Here is a 26,864-nt window from a genome sequence, read left to right on the forward strand (position 1 = left end):
CAGCAAAGGCAGTCACAGAGAGGACTTTCAGCACCCTGGACAGATCATAGATGACTTGTTCAGACAAGTGCTTAGTCCCTATGGAGCCCTTATATACCCCCTGTGCCCCCAACCCGCCCCCAAAGCTCAGTTCCTTCGCTGAGGAGTTTTGACCCTTGGACATGCAGTTCTCTGGCCCAGAGCCTTGCACTCCATTGCCTTTCTGCTCTTTCTCAGTAGACACCTTGCTGCATTAGCAAGTGGGTTCTGTAGAGAATGAAGTCACCAAGAACACGTGGAATCCAGTTCAGGGGCAGCAGTTTTTGGAAGGCTGCAAAAGATGGTTTTATTAATGCAACCTAAAATCATATTCAGGGTTTTTTTTGCAGCTGAAAACTCACTGCTGACTCCTATTTGGCTTACGATTGACTACAGTCTCCAGATCCCTTTCACATCAACTACTGTCAAGCCAGGTGGCCCCCATCTTATACCTGTGCATTCGATTAGTTATATTGTTTTGGCTAAATGCATAACTTTGCATTTGTCTATGTTGATTTCATTTTACCAATTTTGGCCCAGTTTCCCATTCTATGGAGGTCCTTTTGAATTCTCTTCCTGTCTTTCAAAGTGTTAGCTTCCCCCTACAATTTTTCTTCCATTTGTAAAGCCCTCCAGATCTATGTTCAACTGATCTCGAGACAATAAACATTTGGCTCTACCATTTTTTCAAGATGGTTCTTGAGCTTTCAAGATTTTAAGAACAGGGTATTTTAAGAACCTTCTAGTTTTGTTCAAGCTCCTGAAGGAGTTTTATATTCTGAAACGTTTTGAGCTACAATAAAGAGTTGTGCATGAGTGAATAACAGAGCCTGTTCTCCTTTTTGTTCTGTAAAGATTACAACAGCAAAATGTACATAAAACTCTTTGAACTCTTTGACTCTGCTTAATCATTATTAAGCAGAGTCAAAATAAATTCTAACATCAAGTTAAATGTGGAGGTATTGACTCAAAAATAAATACAACGAATAATCACTAAGGATCTTGGCACGTGATCATCTTCCCTAGTCGCATCCAAAGAAACACAAAGGTGTATGCCCTCAAAGATCACCAACCTGTTGATGCTCTTTCACAGACTTCCATACACAACAGAGAGAGTGATCAGATAATGATTATCTTAGTGTTGTTGTTGTTGTTGTTGCTATTTACTGAATATAGATACCACTCTTCAAAGACCTACATTGGCTCCCAGTACGTTTCCAAGCAGAATTCAAAGTGCTGGTGCTGACCTTTAAAGCCCTAAACGGCCTCGGCCCAGTATACCTGAAGGAGCATCTCCACCTCCATCGTTCTGCCCGGACACCGAGGTCCAGCGCCGAGGGCCTTCTGGTGGTTCCCTCACTGCGAGAAGCAAAGCTACAGGGAACCAGGCAGAGTGGCACCCGCCCTGTGGAACGGCCTCCCACCAGATAATAAATAATAATAATAATAATAATTTATTTTTATCCCACCCTCCCCAGCCAGAGCCGGGCTCAGGGTGGCTAACACCGGTAAAATTACAATAAAAACATAAAAGGGGGGGGAGGGAGAAACCAGTTTAAAATACAGGTTAAAATACAATTTAAAATACAGCTTCATTTTAATAGTAGCCCATAGATCAAAACCATAAGGGGGGGGGGGAACGTAAGGGTCAGACTGAGTCCAAACCAAAGGCCAGGCAGAACAGCTCTGTCTTGCAGGCCCAGCGGAAAGATGTCAAGTCCCGCAGGGCCCTAGTCTCTTGTGACAGAGCGTTCCACCAAGTCGGGGCCAGTACTGAAAAGGCCCTGGCCCTAGTTGAGACGTCAAAGAAATAAACAACTATCTGATGTTAGAAGATATCCGTTTTTAATGACTGATGTTTTAATGTATTTTTAATCTCTTGTTGGAAGCCACCCAGAGTGGCTGGGGAAACCCAGCCAGATGAGCGGGGTTTAAGTAATAAGTTGTTGTTGTTGTTCATAAATTGTTGTTGTTGTTGTTACTACTACTACTACTATTACTCTATACCTGCAGGCCTCAGGGCGGTTCACAGAATAAAATCAGAATATAAAACCACAAAATACATAATCAAAATGAAAACAACATCAACCCAATAACACACCCACCCGGTTGGTTCTCTTCCTATTGTAAATGGACCATCTTTTTTAGCCGCATCTCAATAACACTACACAGAGGTATATTAATGAAAAATGAAGTGATCTCATATCCGTCTTCTCCTGCCACAAGGTGATGGGTTACTTACCTAGGGTCACAGAGGAACTTGGTTTTTTCTCCTTCTTCTCTCCAGATCAGCCACTCTCGAAAAGATGGATGGACAAACATTCGGGTCATATCTCTGCGCTTGATAAGGAACATGGAGAGGTTCTCCATCCTTTGCTGAAAGTCCTCCCATTCCAAGGAACCTTCAATGCTTCCTGCATTGATGGCCTGGAAAATATGCTCATCGGTCAAGGGGTGCAGAGATGCCACAGCCACGTTTAAGAGTGGCATCACCCGGTCAAAGGAAGACTGTGTTGGAAACTTCATATTGCACTGAAGCAGGTACACCTCCGAAAGGGAGACGGGGACTACCTTATAGCTAGAGCTTTTTAACACCAAATAGCCCTTCTCTATTAGATCAAATGTGAGCTTAAGGTACAAGTAGGATCCTTGACTCAGGGTTTTGAGATGAGAACTAAGTTTGCCAAAGGTTGTATTGTCCATTTTGCCATTAAGAGAGATGTTATTCTGTATCTCAGAGCTGCTATGTATTCGGTGTAGGATGTAGGCTTGGAGATCCTGATCTATAGCTTCATTCTCTTCCAGTCTGTCCAGGAATATCCTATGGAAGGGTAATAACTTAATTATTTCCTATAAGAAAAGAAAAGAATAAAGTAAATAATGGAGAAGTTAAAAATGGGAGAAATACAATCAGTCTCCCACTGGAAGTATAAATACTGGCACACATAGTTATGAGTTATAGGCCAAACATGCTGTCATACTGGCTCCAAATGAGGTTACACCACTTGCTAAACCTGGGTGGTACAGTTAAACTGACTTTGAAATAAACACAAAGCTAAGTTTCCAAACTGCCTTTCAAAACCACAACCAAGAGAGCAAAGGGACAATGGAACCAACAGTTTCTACAGATTTGTTTCTGGTCTGTCATTGCCCTTTACCTAGGGTGCTTCTACACTAGCAGTTTAGTGTGAAACTGCCATGTTTTGTTCATTCACTTTTTTATGGAGCACCTATGTTATGCCATCATTATCATTCTGTATTTTCAGCATGGTTCATCGGTCTTCTTTTCAGAAGCCATCGGACATAAAAAAGTCCGATTCCCCAGCAGAAGAGCCCAAGAGAAACATGATCTCCAAAGGTGTAGATGTCTTTAATGCTACTCTTCCATCTTTTTAAAAGAACAGGATTTTGATGTGCACAGCAATGGATAGAAAAGAGGATCCCCCTCAGGGAGGAAGGATGGGATATAAATTTAAATAGTAATAATAAATAAAAATGGATTTTCTCCTTGGAACGAGTGTGGAATCAGCACTTTTAAAGTAAAGATGGAACAACACATTGGGTGGAGTCCAAGGTATGGGAACCACAGTGAAAGGCAATAGGGTTGTGCTTATGTTTTCCACTCTTCCACACTTGCTTTCACCTGTTTTTCTGCCATAACAATGTGAGAACCTTGGCTGGAAGGAAAGGTGTCAAGTGTTCAGAGCTACTCTAAGCCAGTGTTAGAATCAACTAATAAACATTTTTGTTTCTCAAGGTTTGAAGATTACAGGTGGTTCTCACTGAGAAAACTGTATTCCCCTAAGTTACACATTCCATTTGCAAGTCCAGTGCTCCAGCACTTTTTAAAAACTCAAGCAGATGTTCTAGCAATGTGTTCTATTAATATTTTATGCCCCTGATAGCCACATGAAGGTATTTTATCCTCCTTTGTACTTTAACTCTTCTATCACCTTTTCCATCCTATTTACGCATGTTATGTTGTCTATAAATATTCACACCACTATAAATTTACTAGTCTCAAAGGTGACAAGTGCACTTTCGTTAAAAACTAATTTTTAAAAATTGAAGAGGGGGAAAAAATCTGCTGCTGCTGCTGCTGAAAAAGTCATTTTTTAAAAGAAGCCAAACCATTCATCAGTAAACCAGCAGGTGGGTAGATGTACTTTCATTATCCAAATGTAGCAGCTGCAAATGACTGACTGCCATTATTGTTTTGGTCTTGGGAACAATTCAGAGAATCATAGGATTAACCACAATGTCGGGGGGGGGGATTTACTTCTTTTTAATATATCAATCTTCTCCATTGCATTCAATGTACTCTTGAAAGCTGGAGGAGTTTCAAAAGCAGTTCATGTAGAGGCACAATGTGAAAAGACCAAAAGTCCTGCTGGGTGCACCTAACTGTGGCCTTGCCTTCTTAAAATACTGGTTGGAAACATCATCTTCCTTTGAACTGTAACAGTTTTCATTTCCTAAGAAGTCAACAATTCAGCTTTAGTAAGTGAACTAATTCTATTTGCAGCTGTAGACAATGAAGGTGGCTGCCTATCTTCTCTTTTAGTTAGAAATTGTCAGGGTAATATTGAACAAGACAGCTACCTTAATACCGTAAGGTTGCAGTGGTTAATAAACATTTGTGCGTCCCAAATTTCCTCCCAACCAGTGCATATGCCTTGCAAACTGTGCATGAATCATCTGCTTCCAAACAGATAGCCCCATCACAGCAGAGGCCACGTAAGGTGTCTGCTCCCATTCAGAGAAAAGCAATTATCATACAGAACAGTGGAAAAACTAGTTCCCAACCTACCTGTAGACTTGTTCTGACTGTCACAATCAGCTTCAGCCAGGATGGAAATTTCCCTATCATTTTGCTGAGGAATGATACTATTGTATCCCCGTAGTCAGGTTTGTGAAATTCAGCTTCATTTAACCCATCAATTAATATGATGAAATCTTCATCGGGGATCTTTCGTTCTGAGAGTTTGGGAATAGGGAGGTGGGAGAAAGATATGGACAGAAAGGTTCAGCTTATGCTTTTAAAATGATGTCGCGGTCGTGTGTAGTGCTATCAAGGTAAACTCATGCTTTTCACTACCTTTATGAAGGCTTTCCAAGGGCTCCAGAACTCCTCTCCGGAAAGAAGCTAAGGGATCCTGAACACAGGACCGCAAGCTGAGCATGCTCTGTAGATGGGGCTCCCGTAACAGCTGCTCTCTGTAGGCAGCGAACTGTGGGGAGCGGCAGAGCAAGGCTGCCACGTTGTGTACAAATTCTGGCACAAGGCAGGTGTAGGCATTATCAGCCTGGCAGTAGTGGTATGCAACAACCTGCAAAAGGGGAATCAAACATCAGTTTCTCAGCGGACAGATGTTAAAAAATAGCCACATTTGCCTGCTAGTTTCCCTCATTCTAACAAGAAGGAGGATCCTGTCTTTGACATAAATGTCTTTGACATGAGGGGCAGAGTGACTAGGTTCACACCTAGACCATATATTTAAAGCACCCTTAAAGCAACTGTGAAGGGACGCAGGTGGCGCTGTGGGTTAAACCACAGAGCCTAGGACTTGCTGATCAGAAGGTCAGCGGTTCGAATCCCCGCGACGGGGTGAGCTCCCATTGCTCGGCCCCTGCTCCTGCCAACCTAGCAGTTCGAAAGCACATCAAAGTGCAAGTAGATAAATAGGTATCGCTCCGGCGGGAAGTTAAACGGCGTTTCCGTGCGCTGCTCTGGTTCACCAGAAGTGGCTTAGTCATGCTGGCCACATGACCCGGAAGCTGTACACCGGCTCCCTCGGCCAATAAAGCGAGATGAGCACTGCAACCCCAGAGTCGGTCACAACTGGACCTAATGGTCATGGGCCCCTTTACCTTTACTAAAGCAACTGTACTTTATTACGGGTACTTGTAGCTCGGGAGCGGGGGTCTCCTAACTCTTCAGAGTCCTTTACAAGGATTGCAGGAAACTGCTTCCCCCACCCTTGAGCAAGATGCCCCCTTTTTTACAGGCATTAGCTGCAGGAGGGACTTCTCCCACATTCCACTAATCCTTGCAAAAAGAAACTTTCTTTCTCCCCTCCCCATCACACGAAAGGTGCAGTCTGCAAGCGTGGTGGAAGAAGTCTCTCTCGCACTTGAGACCTGTAAAAACTGGGAATGTTTGCACTGGCTATGGGAGTCTTTTCCCAGCAAGGAAGAAGTGTGCACAGCCAAACTGAGCAGGCTTTAGTGCCCCCACTAAACCCTGCTTTGGCTGAAAACACCTATTCACGCAGCCAAGGCAGAGTTGAACTTGTGCCTCCCTGTCCATGAGCTGGCATCAGCTAGCTGATGTCAGCTAAGTGACAAGTGGGTATAGTAAATGCCCTTGCAGGCCAAATTGGAACACCTGGTGGACCAAGGTTTGCTTGGGGGTTGGAGGTTTGCCACCTTGGGTCTATCTGTTGGATCAGTGTTTCCCAAACTTGTGTCTCCAGCTGGTTTTGGACTACAACTCCCATCATCCCTAGCTAGCAGGACTAATGGTTAGGGATGATGGGAATTGTAGCCCCAAAACAGCTGGAGAGTCAAGTTTGGGAAACACTGGGTTAGATAATAGTTTGATACAGTTGTGTATTTTTAATTCTTTTCCCTCCCACAAAACCAAACAGTGATCATTTAACTTAGCAATACTTCCACACAGTGACTTCATTGTTCAGAACAAACCAGCCAACCATCAAAGAAAGGGAGTATTTGTGAGTATCTTCATAATATCACATTGCAGGAAAGACTTCCCACTCAACACTGGTGAAGGAATAACCCCAAGAAGTGGAAGAGATCTTCTGACATTAGTGGAACCTCTGTGCAAGCAGAAGGAATATTTTTGGAATTTTAGCATGGCCATAGCGTAATAAAGGGACGCAGGTGGCGCTGTGGGTTAAACCACAGAGCCTAGGACTTGCCGATCAGAAGGTCGGCAGTTCGAATCCCCATGATGCAGTGAGCTCCCATTGCTCAGTCCCTGCTCCTGCCCACCTAGCAGTTCGAAAGCACGTCAAAGTGCAAGCAGATAAATAGGTACCGCTCCAGCGGGAAGGTAAACAGCGTTTCCGTGCGCTGCTCTGGTTCACCAGAAGCGGCTTAGTCATGCTGGCCACATGACCCGGAAACTGTACATCGGCTCCCTCGGCCAATAAAGCGAGATGAGCGCCGCAACCCCAGAGTCGGCCACGACTGGACCTAATGGTCAGGGGCCCCTTTACCTTATAGTGTAATAAATAGTTGTTAAGTATCTGTAGCAGGACTTAAAGTACACTATTCCTTCCCCTTGGTTTGCTTCATCCATATGAAAGAAAAACAGAATGAAAAGTTTGGGTGGGGATGTAATACCTGGGCAGCAAGCCTCCTCATAGCCTCCTCCTGACGTCTGCGCATTTCTGGGGTTCCAGGGCAGCTTCCACTTGTGATGGAAGAGTGAGCAGAAGGTGGTTGAGTGAGGGGGAGCTCTCTGTTTGCATCAACATCTGCAATGCAGAAAAGGCGGAAAGATGGACTTAGACTGGAAAGAGTGAGAAGCAAGCAAATCACATCTATGCACCCTAGAAGGACAGCTCGATTTCCCTTACACAAGCCAACATTTGTAAACAGCAGGTCATGGAAAACAGGAGTCAAATAAAGGAATGTAGGAGTGGGCAGCTGGACATTAAGGCAATGCAGCCAAAATGGCACTATATAAAACTAGAATAGCCTACAGTCCCCAGAATGAAATTACCACAGTACCTCTCCACCATCAATAAAAGCATTTTTCTATTAGGCTTTTTATGTCACCCTGAAGGCTCTTGATGCATAAGTACTACCAAACCTATTCAAAGCTTTGTACATTAAATAAACCCAAGCTGACATATATTCCTGGCCACTAAAAATAGCTTTCCAAAACATCCTCTGGCTTGAACTCAGTATGATTTCCAGAGGAAGAAGTCTTAATTGTGGAGAAGTCACTAAGAACTCTTTGTATCTGTCCTCATTGTGAAGATTGGCACCCAAATGTTTCAGTATATAGGCAGATAGCTGCCAGCACTCTTATCTGAGCTGTAGTAAGTGGAAAGACAAGTCTAGATTCAATGGAAATAAAAGCTGAATTTCTAGCAATTCCAAGCTCTTATAGTATATGACTGGAAAATGAATAGTTCAGAATCCCTATAATTTCTCACACCTACAAATGCAAGGAACCGTCCCAACCTGCTTGTGTACAGGATATAGGAGCACATCTCCATTAGATAATATGTAACCTATATAAGCACACAACAGATTTATCCAGTTAGTACATCTCTTCGCTTACGTTTTGGGGATGCATGGGGGCTGTCAGAAGCAATCTGCCTCATCCGTGTGCCATGGCAGCTCAGCGCAACCAGTCTGGAGATGATTGCTGTCTTGCCAAAGCCTATATTTCCAACGATCACCACACCTCTGTTCACACTGGCATCAGCACTCTGCAATTGTACATCTATCTCTTGGAACACCCAGTCCCGGCCAACGAATACAGATTCTGTGGTGATGCTGGGCACCTCAAAAAGCAGCGGTTTCAGAGAGATGTCAGGAGGTCTGTAAGGTGCAAAGCGTACTGCAAAGGGGGGGAAAACACATGTACAATTCAGGAACTATAATTAGTTATGGTTAAGGAAGCGCTGAGTGCCACCTTCTAGTCCTGAACAATGGTGAGCTTTTCAAGGGATCCATTTGAATTTAGCTATCATTGGCTACTATAGCACTGCTCTGTTCAAATGCAGAGAAGTTGGAAAATTTCAGAAAAGGCGGAAGGAAATACAATTCGATGGGAAGGGATTTTTTTTGGGGGGGGGGAGGATCCCCAACGGCCTCATACCACCTTCACTTTTTAACACTAACTATAAAAACAGGGGTGGGTGGATTTCCCTTCCTCTATTTTGGATATTCTGATCTGTCTTTCAATAGTCAAAACAAAAAAAATAAAAAAAATCCTTCCAGTAGCACCTTAAAGACCAACTAAGTTAGTTCTTGGCATGAGCTTTCGTGTGCATGCACACTTCTTCAGATACTTCAGATTCTGAAGAAGTGTGCATGCACACGAAAGCTCATACCAAGAACTAACTTAGTTGGTCTTTAAGGTGCTACTGGAAGGAATTTTTTTATTTTGTTTTGTTTTGACTATGGCAGACCAACACGGCTACCTATCTGTAACTGTCTTTCAATAGTTATGGAGCTTTTAACTGTTTTTAAGATTCTGTCACTATGGAAGGACATGGCAGATACAAAGGCCCACCCACCACCCCACATACATTTGAAAAGGTTTCTCTCCCTGCCTCTTTTAAAAATATATAAAGTAATCTTTCTTAATATACAGTCTTTTTTGCCATAGCTGGGGAATCCCCCAGTACTTATAAGCTCTCATACTGTATGTGGATAGCACCATTTATACTGTCCTTTTAGTGGCCAAAAGGGTGGTAAATATTTTTTTAAAAAATCCTACTACTTTAAAGCAGGATTTCCCAAACGTGGGTCTTCAGCTGGGTTTTTTTTGTTTGTTTTGTTTTTTGGTGTGTGTGTTTTGGACTACAACTCCCATCATCCCTAGCCAGCAGGTCAGTAATGATGGGAATTGTAGTCCAAAAACAAATGGAGACTCAAGTTTGGGAAACCCTGCTTTAAAGCAACTCCAATTATGTTTTGGATAGCTCCGGATAACTTACTGTAGTGCAGCCAGAGATAGCCCAGACTACACTAGGCTCCTTCTCAGAATGTGGACACCTTCAGTAGGCATCTGTACTAGGGTGGTAGCTGCTAAAGACCCCGGGATATGTCACAGCTGCACACACATAATGCTTACCTCTTAGGTCCTGTTGTGTGCGAGCACCAGCCATACTCTGACGAGGCATCCGTAGAGATGTTCGTAGGGGAGCATGCCTCTGTTCATCAAGATAAGCTAGATCTTCTAAATGGGCTGAGCTTGTGGCTGCCAATGAATAGAATGCTTGATGAGACACACTTTTGGGATTGGTATTAAGACATTATAGTAAATATACAGCACTCGTCATTCAATACATATTGAAGGGTTACGGGAAAAGGCACCATATTCAAAAGTGTAGTGTTTTGTCTTCAAAAGGAAGAATCAGAGGCATACCGAAAGTGCGCTGGAGATTCTTCTTCCTTAACCTGTGGTTTGAACTTTCATATATGCCCATACTTTGCCCAAAACTGTTAGGTGGGCCAACCTCCAGGGGCTGGCAGGTTTAATTTGGCCTACAGGTTGGAGGGTCTCCACCCCTGCTGTACAGCATCTGAGCTGTGCTCGTTGGATCAAAGCAAATAATTCATGCTCTTTAACACAGGACCAAAGAAAAGTCAACAAAAACTCTTCATCAGATATGTTGGTCATGCTTATTAGAATGTTAAAGGTAAAGGTACCCCTGCCCGTACGGGCCAGTCGTGACCGACTCTAGGGTTGCGTGCTCATCTCGCTCAAGAGGCCGGGAGCCGGCGCCGTCCGAAGACACTTCCGGGTCAGGTGGCCAGCGTGACGAAGCTGCAACTGGCGAGCCAGCACCAGTGCCGCACACGGAAACGCCGTTTACCTTCCAGCTATAAAGCAGTACCTATTTATCTACTTGCACTTAGGGGTGCTTTCGAACTGCTAGGTGGGCAGGAGCTGGGACCGAACAACGGGAGCTCACCCCGCCGCGGGGATTCGAACCGCCAACCTTACGATCAGCAAGTCCTAGGCACTGAGGTTTTACCCACAGCGCCACCCGCGTCCCACTATTAGAATGTTAGTATCTATTAATTTAGAAAAAGATAGAAATGTAAACCTGCAGGTTTCTAAAGACTGTAGAGAAAGATTCCTTAAATTAATTATGTTAACTTCCCTAAGCAAAATGACCTAAAAGTAGCCACTTGTTTATTTCTTTGGCCCTAGATTGAGTAGTTCCAAAAGAATATATATCATGTCAGGTACTATATCTAGAGTTCATACAGGGTTGGACCTTCCTTTCCTGGGATTTGTTTATATTGGAGCCTGAAAGCTTGCGGTAAATAGATTCCCAACTCTCTCAGTGACCCTTTTGCAGTTTGATGAGGCAAACACTTCATTGCCATGAATATTTCCATCTGGCTATAAAATGCCTTCATGTCACCTAATGGTAGGTGTATGCAATGCCTGAAAATAGATGCATTTCAACCCTGATAACCAGGTGGAGGCAGCTCTTTGTTCATAAGGCTAAAATATATGTTACAGAGAAACCACAGGTCAAAAATAGCTTCTCACCCATAAACCACAGCCTGGAGCAAGCAATTATTTCTCCACCTGGCCAACTTCAAAGGGCTGTTGTGAGAATAAAATGATATAGCAGCATACTGTAATGCACTTTTAGCCTGATTAGTTCTTTAGAAGGCTTACATAGAAAACAATGATGTTGTACACTGTAAATATTCTCAACTGAAATTAAGGAATGCTGAATGGCTTCAGTCACTAACAATGCAAAATACTTAAGGCCCAATGCACACAAAAATCACTCAATCTATATTTTCCTTTTACTCAGCCCACAAAAGAGAACTGCAAGAGAGGCATTCAGATTGCGTGGAACAGGGAAAAGAAAACCGGCACAGAATGTATATGTAATTTTAAGTATAATATACAACCACACAAAGCAAAAGGTGTCACTTGCATTTGCATTTTGTAAAATACTTTGAGTTTTTATTGAACGAATAAATACAATAAACAAATTGCTTAGATGCTTTTAAAATGTTGTTTGGAACAGTTCCACAGTAAAAATAAATAAATGATGAAGTATTATTTCAGCTGAAAGGTGGAGAATATATGGAGAACAGTTATGGTCAAAGGAGAGAAAAATGACCTCTTTGTCCTAATAAGCATGTCAAAGATTTCTATAGATATGAGGCTATTTTGGGCAATGAAGATGACTGATTTATACAGCATAATTGGTGTGCATGTTGCTTTGCTGAGTTACAAGAGGCGATGTCCTTTTGCCAAAGGGATATAATCTATAATTAGACACAATGGAGACAACAAAGGAAGGAGAGCGAAGTGGAGGCAGGCAGAGGAAAACAGGAAAAGAATATGTGCTACTTCAGTTAAAGATACTTAGGCTTAGGTACAGTAAGGCACAAGAACTAGGAGAGTGGCCTTGATCACACAATGTGAAACTGGCAGCTGTTTCGCTCCTCTCTCTCCCTGCTGCTGTGCTACAAAGAGCTAAGCCAGGAGCTTAGCATTACAAGCAAATCCAGGCTTGGGACTTGTCTCTCCCAAACAAACCACAAATGGCAAGCCATGAACAAAGCTTGGTTACAGATCATGGCTTGTCTGGAGTGAGACAAATCACAAGCCCCGTTTCAGACATAACGCTAAGCCAAATCACTTAGCTCCTGATAGTGAAGGAGGCAGAGGAGGAAGGGATCAGCCAGGTGGCCAGAATTTTCTTGTTCAAGGTAAGCCAGTTTAACTCAGCATTACATGCAAACCAGGCTACTGTGTCAAAGGCTTCACAAAAAAGTAGATTTTGAGGGGGTCATTGAAAGAAGTAAGGTGCTCTGGGAGGAAGTTTAGCAAGAGAGGAAATGGGGGCTGGAACTGTTTAAGGGAGCAGGAGATCTTCAGACAGCTGAGGGTGGCAAAGACTGGAGAAATGAAAGTTATCATGATCTAGATACCGGTATAGCCTACAATCTTGAACCTTTTACTGCCCGCCCCCCATTTATATTAGCCAATGCCTTGTGGTCTAGGATCCATTGGAGTTTGGAGGGGGGCTGCTGAGATAAACATTTTATTTCACTGATATCATGACTTTTCCCCACGAAATCATACCATATCCAAGCCTGCTCAACTCTAGCAAGACTTCTGGATCATGTGTCTTCAGGTCATGCTGTCAGATTTAGTTTCCAGGTAACACTTAATCACAAGTTATTGCAAAAGAAAAAGAGAAGCAGAGCTTGTGATAAAACTTTCCAAGAGTGAAGGAAATATAGCTTAACTAGGATTAAAGGTACTTAATGATTCTATAAAGCCCTTGTGATATAAACTAGGGATGGGCAAACTTCCCTCAGTTCAGTTTGGAAATGAGTCACCAGCTATTTTAAATTGACTTTTAATGTACTATATCAGATTGGTTCAAAATCCCACCTATCTTTTGTCCTAAGCCCTGAATATTAATTTCAGCTCCAAAATAAGTGCACCCTGCCCGAAAGGGGGATGTTTAAGACTCACAGACAAGGTGAGCAAGTCTAGTGATGCTCTCAAACTTCGAGGGGGGAAAAGCTATGCAGCCTTTAGGTTTGTTTAACCAAGTAAGTTCTAGGAAGCTTCCTAACTCAAGCAACAAATAGCATTTGCAAATAATTTTATTACAGGCTTTGCTAGCTTCCCCTAGCTCAGTGATTCCCAAACATTTCCTCCATGGACCACTTGAAAATTGCTGAGGGTCCTGGCATACCATTTAGTAGTTTTTTCTGCCTGTTTTAGTAATTGTAGTGCACTAGATGCTGTATGAAGGGACGCGGGTGGCGCTGTGGGTTAAACTACAGAGCCTAGGACTTGCCGATCAGAAGGTCGGCGGTTCGAATCCCCGCAACTGGGTGAGCTCCCGTTGCTCTGTCCCTGCTCCTGCCAACCTAGCAGTTCGAAAACACGTCAAGTGCAAGTAGATAAATAGGTACCGCTCCAGCGGGAAGGTAAACAGCGTTTCCATGCGCTGCTCTGGTTCACCAGAAGCGGCTTAGTCATGCTGGCCACATGACCTGGAAGCTGTACGGCCAATAAAGCGAGATGAGCGCCGCAACCCCAGAGTCGGTCACAACTGGACCTAATGGTCAGGGGTCCCTTTACCTTTACCTTAGATGCTGTATGACCTTTAATTGTCCTTTTTATCAACACACTGTGGACCATTTGAATGAAATTTGTAGACCACTGGTAGTCCGTGGACCACAGTTTGGGAACCCCTACACTAGTTTATGTTTTCACCTCTCCTTTATAACGAAACAAAAGACTTTTCTCCAGTGCCTCTGCGTCCAGCACTGAGACATCTGGGAAGAAATGTCCCCCACCCATGTGCATAATTTCATTTCTCAGCTGTAGGCAAATTATGAGGGAAACAACGTTTGATGGGCATCTCTCCCAAGCATACAAGCTCAGCAAATCTGTGTCCCAAACCAGTATCTATTAGTTTCTGCAATATCACCGATATAAACCTTTTGTGGTTCTCCGGGTACCACTTGAGGTCTGTTACTACAAGCACCAACCATTTTGTGTGTGGGTTCTGTTCCCGGCTCCCGTGTGCATCTGCTGAATGCGCATAAGTGTGCCCTGCCCCCATTGCACCACCACCCTGGTTCTACCCTCTTCCGGGTCCAAAAGGACCCACGTCTCAGCAATCATACATCAATTGGACTGTTGAGAATTCCATTCCTCCCGTGCTACAGATGTGTGGGATTGTTACATATCACATGTCTGTTTACATTCCAGCACTGATTATTGGAGTCTTGTATAGTTATTGTTTTTGCAGTTCTCTTTGCAGAGAGAGAAGCCATGTTTTTCTTTGTTCTGTTACGTTTGATTTAATTTGCAATAAATTAGGCTTAGATGTTACTCCTCAAGGCTGAGCTTCTGTTTGGACTCTGCTAGTCATGTGCTCATGTCTTTGGGACATGACGGGACCAGAGTGATGAATCCCGGGCAATGCTTCATAGGGAGGAGGCACCAGCTTTGGCGTTATCACCCAACATGGACGCACCTAAAATGGTCGCTGCCTGCATGTGACATTCTTCTAGGGAGTCACTCATCAATCTAAGATTGGCGACTACCCAATAGAAATGTTTGACTTAGAGCTAGTTGGAAGTAAGGCAGACCCAGACTGGATTAAAGTTGTTCCTAGGAGTAGGGGAAATGACAGAATATTAGAGTTTGTAGTGGCCTTGTGCAGTCTTATTTTGGCTCCCCTCCACTCCCAGTTTCACTACTTGGTTCACGCAGCATCACTCTTTAGCAGCTTTTCATTAATCTCTCATTAGCACATTTAGAAATTTATGTGATTTAATTAAATATGAGGGTTAAATTGAACAAAGAGCAAGTGACATTGTGCAAGTACTTCTGAAACTATCAGGAGTGGAGATGTAGCTTTGTGTAATCCTCCAGCAAGTTTCTCATGGCCAAGAACACAACTGAGGTAGAGATAGACAGGATCCATGGGACACAAAACTAGGAGACACTGGATAACTTGAAATGTAAAGTTAGTATGGGATGTTATTTCAGAAATAATATTTTAAACACCTGAAGCATTCACACAATTTTTACAAGGGTGATAAAAATGTAACTAACGAGTTTCTGGCTCACCATTAATTACAATTTACCTTAGCACTTAATGAGAATTTCTTACCTGCTACGGAGTTTGGGCGAGGCATAAGGTAGAGTGGAATGGATTGTACTGACTGGGATAAAACAGTCTCTAAGTTCCTTTCAGGGATCTTGTTCAAACTGTATGTAGAGGCCGTCATGTTTTCATCCACTCGATATAAACAAGAGTCTATGCTGGATTTTTGAGACTGCCAAGGTTTCAAGTTTCCTCCAGATCCTAATTCTTTACTGCTTTCCCCTCCATACTTAGCACGATCCATATTTTCAGAATAGCTTGTCAGTGTTGCTGTAACAAACAAACAGAGAACATGAATAACAAAGGAGGCAGTTAATTCAAGTGTGACTCTACAGATGAAGGAAAGGATTGCCATGGTTCAACCATGTCTATTTCTTCAGCAGCCTTATAAGAGTATGAATGAGTGTTTGTCTACTGTGGCTAGGCAAGCATGTATATTTTCCCTTGACAATCAGAAAGAGAATATAAGATGACATATGGCAACTATTCTGCCACATAAATGCAAGTTTTGGAATTACAGGGGAGATGAATATGCAAATATACATTTGCAGTTTGAAAAATATAACAACACAAATGGTATTTAAGGAAACATGAAGGTCACAAAGGCGAAACTGTTAGTTGCTGGAGTTCATCATTAAGCAGAAGTTTTGCTCTTACAACATAATATATACAGGAGCCCTGACTTTTCTTCTCAGCTGTTCTGTTCATCAATCTGTTCATTGCTACAGTGAACTCAAGATGACGGCTACTTCCCACTTCTCTGTCATTCTCTCACATTACCTCCAATGGGGTTAATTTAGCTATCATTCAAAAAGGACACTATCACTGGGTGGAACTCAACACTGCACTAAGGCAATTTGTTCCGCCAGGGCAAGCATTTCAGCTTGCTAGATTAAACGATCCCCACTTTCCCGACTCCCCAAAACCAATTTTGGGGGGCAAGCAGGGGAAGAGCGAGAATCCCCATTGTGCAAAGAGGAGCCTTTGCACAGGGATTTTGCTGACAGGACTCATTGGTTGACTCCCAGCCACTGGCTCTGGGCTTCTGTGTATGCAGGCATTATATCACCCAGCCCTGAAATATGAAATTTGGAGTCCATTCTCTGCTGTTTATATTTCAATCTGAGGCAAAGGAGAATTCTACACTTCACAGCCCTCAAGCCATGACCCTGCCACCCCTAATGCATATGATCCTCCAAGCCTCCTTCTTTTTTAAAAAAATAAATAAATTTTTATTAAGATTTTAAAGATTACAGAAAAAAGAAAAAATAATACAGAAAAAAGAAAAAAGAAAAAATAACAATCAAAGAAAAAACGAAAAAACAATACATATTAAAAAAACCATCAAAAACCAGAAAACAGAAGAAAAAAGATAAAACACAAGTCAAACCTGTACATCACTTACTTACATTCACTTATTTCCTTGACCTCCTCACACCTCCCATTTTTGTATTCTAATTCAATTTGTTATTTCAGCAAATCCTTCCAACCTTATTTTTATCTTAATAATTTGTCTTAATATACTATAATTTTACATTCTCTCTTTCACCAACTCATTTTTACTTAATCCTTTATGTCATTTCTACTAAAACCACATAATTTTCTTTTCCCAACATCTTTCTAGCATTCCTTAATTTTGCAATATTTTTGAAGATAAACTTTGAATTTTTTCCAATCTTCTTCCACCGACTCTTCTCCTTGGTCCCGGATTCTGCCAGTTCCATGTACTCCATCACCTTCATCTGCCATTCTTCACGGGTGGGTAGATCTTGTGTCTTCCAATACTTTGCAATGAGTATTCTTGCTGCTGTTGCGGCGTACATAAAAAAAGTTCTATCCTCCTTTCGCACCAATTGGCCGACCATGCCCAAGAGAAAGGCCTCTGGTTTCTTCTGGAAGGTATATTTAAATACCTTTTTCATTTCATTATAGATCATCTCCCAGAAGGTCTTAATCTTTGGGCATGTCCACCAAAGGTGAAAGAATGTACCTTCAATCTCTTTACATTTCCAACATTTATTATCGGGCAAATGATAAATTTTTGCAAGCTTGACTGGTGTCAAGTACCACCTGTAAATCATTTTCATTATATTCTCTCTTAAGGCATGACATGCCGTAAACTTCATACCTGTGGTCCATAACTTTTCCCAGTCAGCCATCATAATGTTATGTCCCACATCTTGTGCCCATTTAATCATAACAGATTTAACCATTTCATCCTGGGTATTCCATTTCAACAGCAAGTTATACATTCTTCACAAATTCTTAGTTTTAGGATCTAACAATTCTGTTTCCAATTTTGATTTTTCCACAAGCCTCCTTCTTTTCCATCCACTTACTTGGCTGCTCCTGCTGCTTTGGCTGAAAGCAGGAGTCAGGAAATAAGTGATAGACATTTCTCTCGACTCTCCATCTTCCCAGCACATTGTACTTCCCTGTGTGCTTGCATCCAGCACACTGCATAGCAGTGCAGCAGGCACCAGAGCTGGAGATTGGGGTGAAGGGTGGGAAGAGGCTTGCTATTGCCTCCACTGCACTGGATCTAGCAGCCAGGCACATGGGTGGCGTCATGCATTGGAAGGGAGTTTGGAAAAACATGGGTGAATGAGAGCAAGCGAGGAAGACGTTTGTGGGGTGGAAGGGGAACAGATGGAGGTGGGATTGGAGCCCACTGCACTGTCAAAGACATTGTGGAGTGTGCATGATGAGGTCCAATTTGGCTCGCAACTGGCCAAGGAATAAACAAACCAATTACCTAAGCCCAATTATGAGCTTGACCAGAGGAACTTCCCCCACCCTACACAAATCTGGTCAACTAGACTTTTCTAGATCTTCTTAGTGTATACATCACCATATGAAATTATCTTTGTTGTTGTTTAGTCATGTCCAACTCTTCGTGACCCCATGGACCACAGCCAGGCACTCCTGTCCTCCACTGCCTCCCACAGTTTAGTCAAACTCATGCTGGTAGCTTCAAGAACACTATCCAACCATCTCGTTCTCTGTCGTCCCCTTCTCCTTGTGCCCTCCATCTTTCCCAACATCAGGGTCTTTTCCAGGGAGTCTTCTCTTCTCCTGAGGTGGCCAAAGTATTGGAGTCTCAGCTTCAGGATCTGTCCTTCCAGTGAGCACTCAGAGCTGATTTCCTTAAGAATGGATAGGTTTGATCTTCTTGCAGTCTGTGGGACTCTCAAGAGTCTCCTCCAGCACCATAATTCAAAAGCATCAATTCTTCGGCGATCAGCCTTAGAATCATAGAGTTGGAAGAGACCACAAGGGCCATCAAGTCCAACCCCCTGCCAAGCAGGAAACACCATCAGAGCACTCCTGACATATGGTTGTCAAGCCTCTGCTTAAAGACCTCCAAAGAAGGAGACTCCACCACACTCCTTGGCAGCAAATTCCACTGTCGAACAGCTCTTACTGTCAGGAAGTTCTTCCTAATGTTTAGGTGGAATCTTCTTTCTTGTAGTTTGGAACCATTGCTCCGTGTCCGCTTCTCTGGAGCAGCAGAAAACAACCTTTCTCCCTCCTCTATATGACATCCTTTTATATATTTGAACATGGCTATCATATCACCCTTAACCTCCTCTTCTTTATGGTCCAGCTCTCACTTCCATACAATTATCTTAGCAAGCTATAAACAAGGGCTGTCCAACTTTTCATACCAAATGGGCTGCAAGAGTACTCTGGCATGGAACCCACAGGCCACACAATTTGACACTCCACGCCCCACCACCTTTCCAAAGAGAGGCTCCGGCAGGGTCCTAGAGCCCTCCCACCAATTCCTAAATCTGGGAATGCACTAACTGTGCTTTGGAAGGAGGAAGGAGGAAGGAGGATTCTAGGACCCTATGAGAGCTTTGCTTTAGAAAGGAAGTGTGAGGGCTGGGGGGCAGGCATACAATGCAGAAAGAATGTAGTTGGTAAAGGGAGCCGTGGACCCAAAAAGGTTGAAAACCTCTGCTTTATGGGTTATGAGAGAGGCAGAGAGAAACTGCAATTGAAGTGAGATAATATGCAGACTCAACATGGACCGACAAATGTAAGAACGATAAACTTAGTGTGCAACAAATTTCCTTTGAGGCTTCTATTGCTTCCATTAGTAATCTTTGTTATGAGTTTGGCTGCCTTGATTAGCGCAAATGGACCTATTGTTAAACCAATGGGTAGCCAGGGACTTCCCCTCCCATGCCTTTGAAATAAGGCACCCATCAGAGTTTTGAGGAAGGACAGGATGAACACTAGAAGCAGATGGGGAGAGAGATGCTGAGGTCAGACAGATCTGGACACAGATGGAGGTAGGCAGGCAGGCAGATGTGAGTTCAACTGCACTGGCTTCTGCTGGGGAGCTGCCTTGGGTCACCAGTTTTACTGCCTGTTTTTGAAATCTATTTCCTTTTACTATCCTTGTAAATAAAACAGATACTTCAGTGACAACTTAAGTATGTAGCGTACTTTCATTCAAAGGAAACTAAATCCCATAGTACAGTTCCCTGGATTTCTCATACTTGAGAAAGTACGGAGTGCTTAACCCTAGCGTCAGAAGTAGAGCAATGTTTCTTTCAGGAGAAACTGTGATGTGATGTGATTTAGCCAATATGTAGAAAATTGCCGCAGCACTTCTTGCAGAATCAGGGTATCCCACTAGGAGATGAAGACGACTTAAAGCAACCCTGAAGGCTGCACAGGAATAGGTGAAAGCCTTGCTTGCTCAGCAGCTAAAGGGATCAAAGCTGACCTAAAAGCCCAGCTGCACAGATCCCATCTGAGTCTGGTTAAGACATTCCACAAGATGTATGAGTATCTAATGAGCTTGGACTGGAGTACTACAGTCAGACGCTGAAAATAAGCAGGCTTTATCTACCTTCTGACCTTCCAATGCAAACAAGAGCAAAAAGCTATATGAATAGCTGCTGACTAGTGAAAGTGCAACCAATTCTAATAGTGGCTTGAAGGAGATTTAGTTGTAGCCATTGGTGAGGGGGAAACCCTTAAACTTTTTCACCTTGTGTGAAAGCCTCATGTAAAGGCCTTGGTGGGATGGATCAAATCTCTTACAGTAGGATTAATTTACAAGCCCGTGGAAGCCAGGCAGTCTGAGAAGCATATCTGCCTCATATTAAGACCATGCTCAGTAAAATGGAGATGACAGAAAGAAACAGAAACTACTGGCAGTTAGCCTGAATGGCTCAACCTCTCAAGTCCAGCAAGAGATGGCCCCAGATGAAGACTTCAGGGCTTTTGATCAAAGGTTTGGATCAAACCACCGGACAGAGTGGGCCAGGAACCAGAGCAGGAATGACAAGAGGAAGAAAGAAAAAGGACGACTCTCTGAGAGAAGTTGCAGCGGATTTGGAGAGACTTATGAGCCAGACCTACCAAGATGCCACTGAAGCAAAACAGATCACTGAACGAGCATTTGATTAGAATTTTCACGTGATCCTCATGGAAATGAACCAAGCAGTGAATATTTCTGCAAGAACAGACTCCTCCGGTGCAGCCTCTGGTTAAAGAAATGTGGTTCATCAAAGGAATGGTGTTGGGTGAGCACAAATCTCTCTTTTTTCTCATTTGAAACAAATATACTACAAACTTGCTTGCTATTTTAGAATTTACTTTTGGACACACGTGGCTTTCACACATGTGAAAAGGGTAACTCTAATCTGTTTTCTAGACACACTTGTATCAACCTTTTTGCCTTTCATTATTTCAAACAAGAAATTCTAACAATTTATAAAGGGGAAGTATATATTAGAATTATTTTGATAACTTTTCTACTGCAGAGAATAGAGTAAGGGCTGAGAGGTAAATGTCTTACACAAAGAAATTGGCAGCTAAAACTTTTATTACTGAGGCAACAGAAAATGTTGAATATGGCAAGATAGTGCTCTATCGATACACATAAATTTGTCCTCTTTCCCATGTCAAAACTCCATCTTTTTTAAAGCTGGTTAAGTATTTTAAGTATTGGGGGAACAGAGGAGAGACAGGACAAGTTAAGGCAATTCTAACTTCTACTTGAAAGAAGCACGAAGAGCTATGGCTCCCTTCCTCCAGCACTACATAATACACACCTTCCACATTACTTCATAAACTGTGTTGTAGAAAGCTGTTGAGATCATTTCTGTCAGATAACCAAGAGGCAGACATTTGCCAGTCCCTGAGTTGATAAGATTGCGCTCCAGTGGAAGTCTCTCTGGTATCACATCAATAGCTTCACTAGCGGGTACTACTGAGAGGTAACACAGATTATATCTGCTCTCTCAGTTCTGATTTTCCTGAACACTCTGGGAATCAGGGTTACTGCAGATGGAAGCAAAGTTCTGAGCCAAGGTGACAACAGCAGTTAGGTCCCCTTTGCACCTTGGCACAAGGACCTGGAGAAGCTTTGCACTTTGTTGCTAACAGGAGAAACAAAACAGTACTATGATAGGGATTCTGCAGTTGATCATGACTGTGAAATACATTTATTTTGAGAGACCGTTTCTCTTGATCCAAGCTCTGCAAGTTAACTGGAGGGCTCATCTACTGAGCATTCCATGGATATACCGGTACTCTAACCCAAAGAAAGGTTAGAATGACAACGAGTCTTGTTGCACCTTAAAGACTAATGAATTATTATGGCATATGCTTTTAATCGACTAAAGTCCACTTCACCCAATGAATAATATCCTCAGGGTGTGTGGGTGTGGGTGTAAGTGGTCCATAGTGGGATCAAATGGCAATGAAATTCAAAAAGTACACTCTACAACTATTAAATTGACGCTTAGCTGTATGCAAAATAAGCACAGTGACCATTCATAACAGCAGCATTTTGTATTAATACAAGCATCCTCTCATTATTAAGTTAATCTTGTAGTAGGAAAGGAAAGTATTGTTTCTTTTCATGCCTGAGCAAATAGAATCAGTCTTAGTAAGCTTTAATTCAGCAGTTTCATGCCAATTCTTCATGTTACTAACATTCTATTACTGACACATAGCATTACTGGTGCCCATGAACATGACTCACCTATTATGCCGCTGTCTCTGCTCTCAAGAGTAGAAGTGGGGCTGGTAACAGCTCCATAACTGCAGTCTTTTGCTATAACATCCTTGGTGCTAGTTTGAGGGAGGGTGGAGCAGGGACTACTGGCAGGTGGTGAAGCAGTGCTACTGGTCAGCGTGGAACAAGGACTTATTCGTTGGGACACTGCTGAGGTCTGCAAAATTGGAAACAGGAACAATTCAGTCATTGCAATCTATTCGTATAGTATTCAGACACTGAACTCTGGCTCATACTTCAGCATCTATATAGAATAACAACAAATATACTGTATTTTTTGCTTTATAAGATGCACCAGACCATAAGACGCGCCTAGTTTTTGGAGGAGGAAAACAAGAAAAAAAATATTCTGAATCCCAGAAGCCAGAACAGCAAGAGGGATCTTGCTTCTGGGATAGCCTCTTGCTGTTCTGGCTTCTGGGATAGCCGCGCGAAGCCTCTTCAGGGCAGCGGGATGAAGGCTCCCCCTGCCCTCAAGACGCTTTGCACGGTGAAGCCAGAAGCCAGGACAGCAAGAGGGATTGCTGCGCAGCGATCCCTCTTGCTGTCCTGGCTTATGGGATAGCCGCGCACAACCTTTCCTGGGCAGCGGGAAGAAGGCTCCCCCAAGAGCCGCGCTCCCTTTAAAGAGCGTGCGGATCGTGTGTGCGGCTCTTGGGGGCTTTTCCCCGAGGAGGGAGAAGGGCAGCCCCCAAGAGCTGCACACACGCTCCACGCGGCTCTTTAAAGGGAGTGCTGAGCAGAGCCTCCCGCCTGCATTTACTCCATAAGACGCACACACATTTCCCCTTACTTTTTAGGAGGGGAAAGGTGCGTCTTACAGAACGAAAAATACGGTAGTTGGCTGTTGGAATGTCATCTGGGCTAAGACAATGGTTCTAAAGTAACCTCTCTTACACTTCCAGGCCATTCTAAGTCCTACCATTTTCTCTTGGTGCAGAATACACTAAAATCACATTCTTTCAACAAAAACCTGCAAAATTAGTACAGGCTGCTGGTGTAATACTTGAAAGTATACCCAAAGTTGCATTGTATCTGGGACTGATAGCCTCCTCACATAATACCTATTTAAAATGCTATATTTCGATTGTATCCCACATACCTGCTATTTTGAGAGCTAGCCACAGAAAAGACACACATAATTCTATTTTCTGCTTTCCCCCAGTAGTAAGCAACACATATTTTAACCAGCATAATGTCATTATTTGCGCTAGATACGAGTACCGGAATGGTAGCATTTTGCAGAACATTGGCAAAAATTGTTTTCTACACAAGCAAGACAGCTGTGAAAGCCGAGGAGACGATTTGAGTTTCCTTCTATTTTAGCATCCCTGGCACAATATATACAGGAAATCCAATAAAGACTTGCAGTCTGGCACTTTCCCCAATGACTCTGCTCAGGAAGCTCTCTTGGCATCTGAGAGTGCTTCTTCCATTCACGAAATATGACAATGATTTTGTAGTCAGATAAAGAAGGATGTATCAAAACAGCTCCCCTTTTTCTCACAGGGAACTTTTTTCATGCTAAATTCAATTTTTTGAACCAATAAAGTATTTCCTTTGCATAATAGAATAATCCAAAGCTGAAGGCGCATGAGGTCGGTCTTTATCAAAAAGGGAAGATTTACCGTATTTTTTGCTCTGTAAGACTCACTTTTTCCCTCCTAAGAAGTAAGGGGAAATGTGTGTGCGTCTTATGGAGCGAATGCAGGCTGCACAGCTATCCCAGAAGCCAGAACAGCAAGAGGGATTGCTGCTTTCACTGTGCAGCGATCCCTCTTGATGTTCTGGCTTCTGAGATTCAGAATATTTTTTTTCTCTTTGTTTTCCTTCTCCAAAAACTAGGTGTGTCTTGTGGTCTGGTGCATATTATAGAGCGAAAAAGACGATATTTTACTTTAACTATCTGCAAAACCACATACAGCTCACCTGCACAGAGATGAGTGGCTTCAAGATGTCTAATTTGACAAATAATCTTGATTCTATTGAAGAAGGGAGTTTGTATGCTCAGCTTATAGCGTGCTGAAAAAGCCAGCTGCTTTAATTTTGCACATTTAAAATAAGTTACTTTTAAAAGCCATCACGGGCCACCCACATTGCAGTCTGTGACAGTGTTCCTACCAAAAATGCACATGCCAACTCAGAACCAAAATTGGTACTGGTACTTGTTACTGCTCTCCAGTGCTCTGAGCCCTGATTATGCATAAGGAATCTGAAACATTGGAGAAACAGATCAAATAGCATGTGTGCTACTCCTCAGCCATTAGTGCACCAATGATCTTGTCTTGCTTAATGTATTTGTGAGACCATTCCCACAGGCTTCCAGATGTACATTTCGACTGCAAGCAAACAAACCCTGGGAATGTTAAACTCTTTACTAGGGAGACTTTCAAAGCCTTTCCTGTCCAACATTTGTCTTATAACAGCAGACTTCTACCAAATGTGGTGACAATATAAAGAGCACCAATATATACAGAAACAGTTAACAGAAATGTTAAAGAAATTTTCGGTAATAGCGTCGCTCCTAACCTATTAGAATGTGTGCTTAATTATCTGTAAATATAAAAGCGGAAAATATATAAGAAGCTGTATTATATTTTATAACAATGTCCAGATTAACCCTTTCATATGATTGTGGAAGACTTTCATATGATTGAAAAATAGAATAGCATTGAAAAACAGGGTAGTAACTATACAAACATTATATAAACAATGAAATTGGGAACCAAATGAAACACAACTCAACAATTTTGGGAGTGCTGTTATTAATAATCAGGAATACTTTGATATTTAATTTGTTTTCTTCATATATATGTGTGTGTGTGTGTGTGTTTATATTATATGAGGTAAAAAAAAAGGTAACGGACCCCTGGACGGTTAAGTCCAGTCAAAGATGACTATGGGGTTGTGGTGCTCAGCTCACTTTCAGGCCGAGGGAGCCAGCGTTTGTCCACAGACAGCTTTCCAGGTCATGTGGCCAACATGACTAAACTGCTTCTGGCGCAACGGTCACCGTGACAGAAGCCAGAGTGCACAGAAACGCAGTTTACCTTCCCGTCGCAGTGGTACTTATTTATCTACTTGCACTGGTGTGCTTTCGAACTGCTAGGTTAGCAGGAGCTGGGATGGAGCAACAGCAACTCACCCCATCGTGGGGATTCAAACTGCCAACCTTCTGATCAGCAAGCCCAAGAGGCTCAGTGGTTTAGACCACAGCACCACCCACGTCCCTTATGTTATATGAATCTTAAATCAGGTGTATTATTTTTTAACTGATATAAAAAAATTGTTTAAGCATTATGGATGTGAGAAATATCTGCAACTGACTCTTGTAAAGTAGGGCAATGAAAATATAGCCAGAATTAATTTAGAAGGACACTTGCTTGGGTATCTGTGAGGGAAGCGATAGAATTTGCTGCAGAAATTCTACTGCTGCTTGTGAAAATTCTCGCTTCTTCGGAAAGCAAATACATAAGTGTGGCAAGAAGCAGAGCACCTCTTCACAATAAAGCAAAGAAAGGCAAGCATTTACACTAGATACCAGAACACAAAATCTGTTAGTGACACAGAATGACTGGAGGCAAGAGAACCACTGCCAACAGCCGAAACACCCCACCTGAACCACCAGGGCTCTTATTATTATTTTTTATTGATTGTAAGTGGCTTTTCAGGAGTTCTGGTTATGTAAGAAACTCCCAGTGGCAAAAGGGACAGTCTGCAAGCTGCTGTGTCTCAGAGTGGTTTTCTTTACTTAATGGGATTTGAAAGTTAAGGGCAAATTAATAACTCGATTCTCAACCAAACACCAGATACTATGATTAGCAAGACAATGGTTGGTAATCCAAACAATTTTCCCCACAATGATTCATTATGTTGAGCAATCAATCCCAGGACAGACAGGTTCCAGAGGTAGGTTTGCTGCTATGTGTAGTGGCAGTAAGCTACAATGAGTGGAAAGAGACTCTGAGCGGGTTGAAGGAAAGGGGTAACAGTGCTATTAATATAACAGCCTTCTGCTAGCTGATTCAGAGCACCATCATACTTTATAATCTTCTCCTACAGATTGCTCATTGCGTGAGGAAGGAATCTCAACTGGAAAACTCTTCCACCAGGCCCAAATCGAAGCAGCTATCGGTCTCTTGTTCAAGCACATATAACCCATGAACATCATAGGGACCAAATTGCTAATATATTTCAAAATGGCAAAACAAAGGAAATTTTAGTTCCGCAAAATATAACATGAATGTTATCTTATGTATCTGACATTAATTAACCAGGTCCTTCTAGTGCTTCAGCCCATTTTAAGTGCTGTTTTTCATGTTTAAGTCTCACTGAGTTTTCTACCAGGCTATTTGAAGTTACGGCCTTTGTGTTGTGTTGCTATATAATTCCAAGGCATCACATGGCAT

At 42.6% G+C, this 26,864-nt stretch overlaps 1 protein-coding gene across 1 annotated transcript in view; it reads right to left on the reverse strand.

Moving 5' to 3' along the window:
* TANC2 (tetratricopeptide repeat, ankyrin repeat and coiled-coil containing 2) overlaps positions 1–26,864 on the reverse strand; it is a 193,527-nt gene that overhangs the window by 31,397 nt on the left and 135,266 nt on the right. The window contains exons 8-15 of the mRNA XM_081837550.1: positions 22,423–22,612; positions 15,417–15,680; positions 9,860–9,985; positions 8,336–8,617; positions 7,387–7,520; positions 5,117–5,348; positions 4,829–4,995; positions 2,261–2,868 (exon numbers count right to left, since the gene is read on the reverse strand). Of these exons, the coding sequence (XP_081693676.1) occupies positions 2,261–2,868; positions 4,829–4,995; positions 5,117–5,348; positions 7,387–7,520; positions 8,336–8,617; positions 9,860–9,985; positions 15,417–15,680; positions 22,423–22,612 (2,003 nt within the window). The remainder of the gene's footprint in view (positions 1–2,260; positions 2,869–4,828; positions 4,996–5,116; positions 5,349–7,386; positions 7,521–8,335; positions 8,618–9,859; positions 9,986–15,416; positions 15,681–22,422; positions 22,613–26,864) is intronic.

This window comes from Podarcis erhardii, assembly GCF_964252035.2.
Source record: "Podarcis erhardii genome assembly, chromosome: 13".
NCBI classification, from domain to species: Eukaryota; Metazoa; Chordata; class Lepidosauria; order Squamata; family Lacertidae; genus Podarcis; species Podarcis erhardii.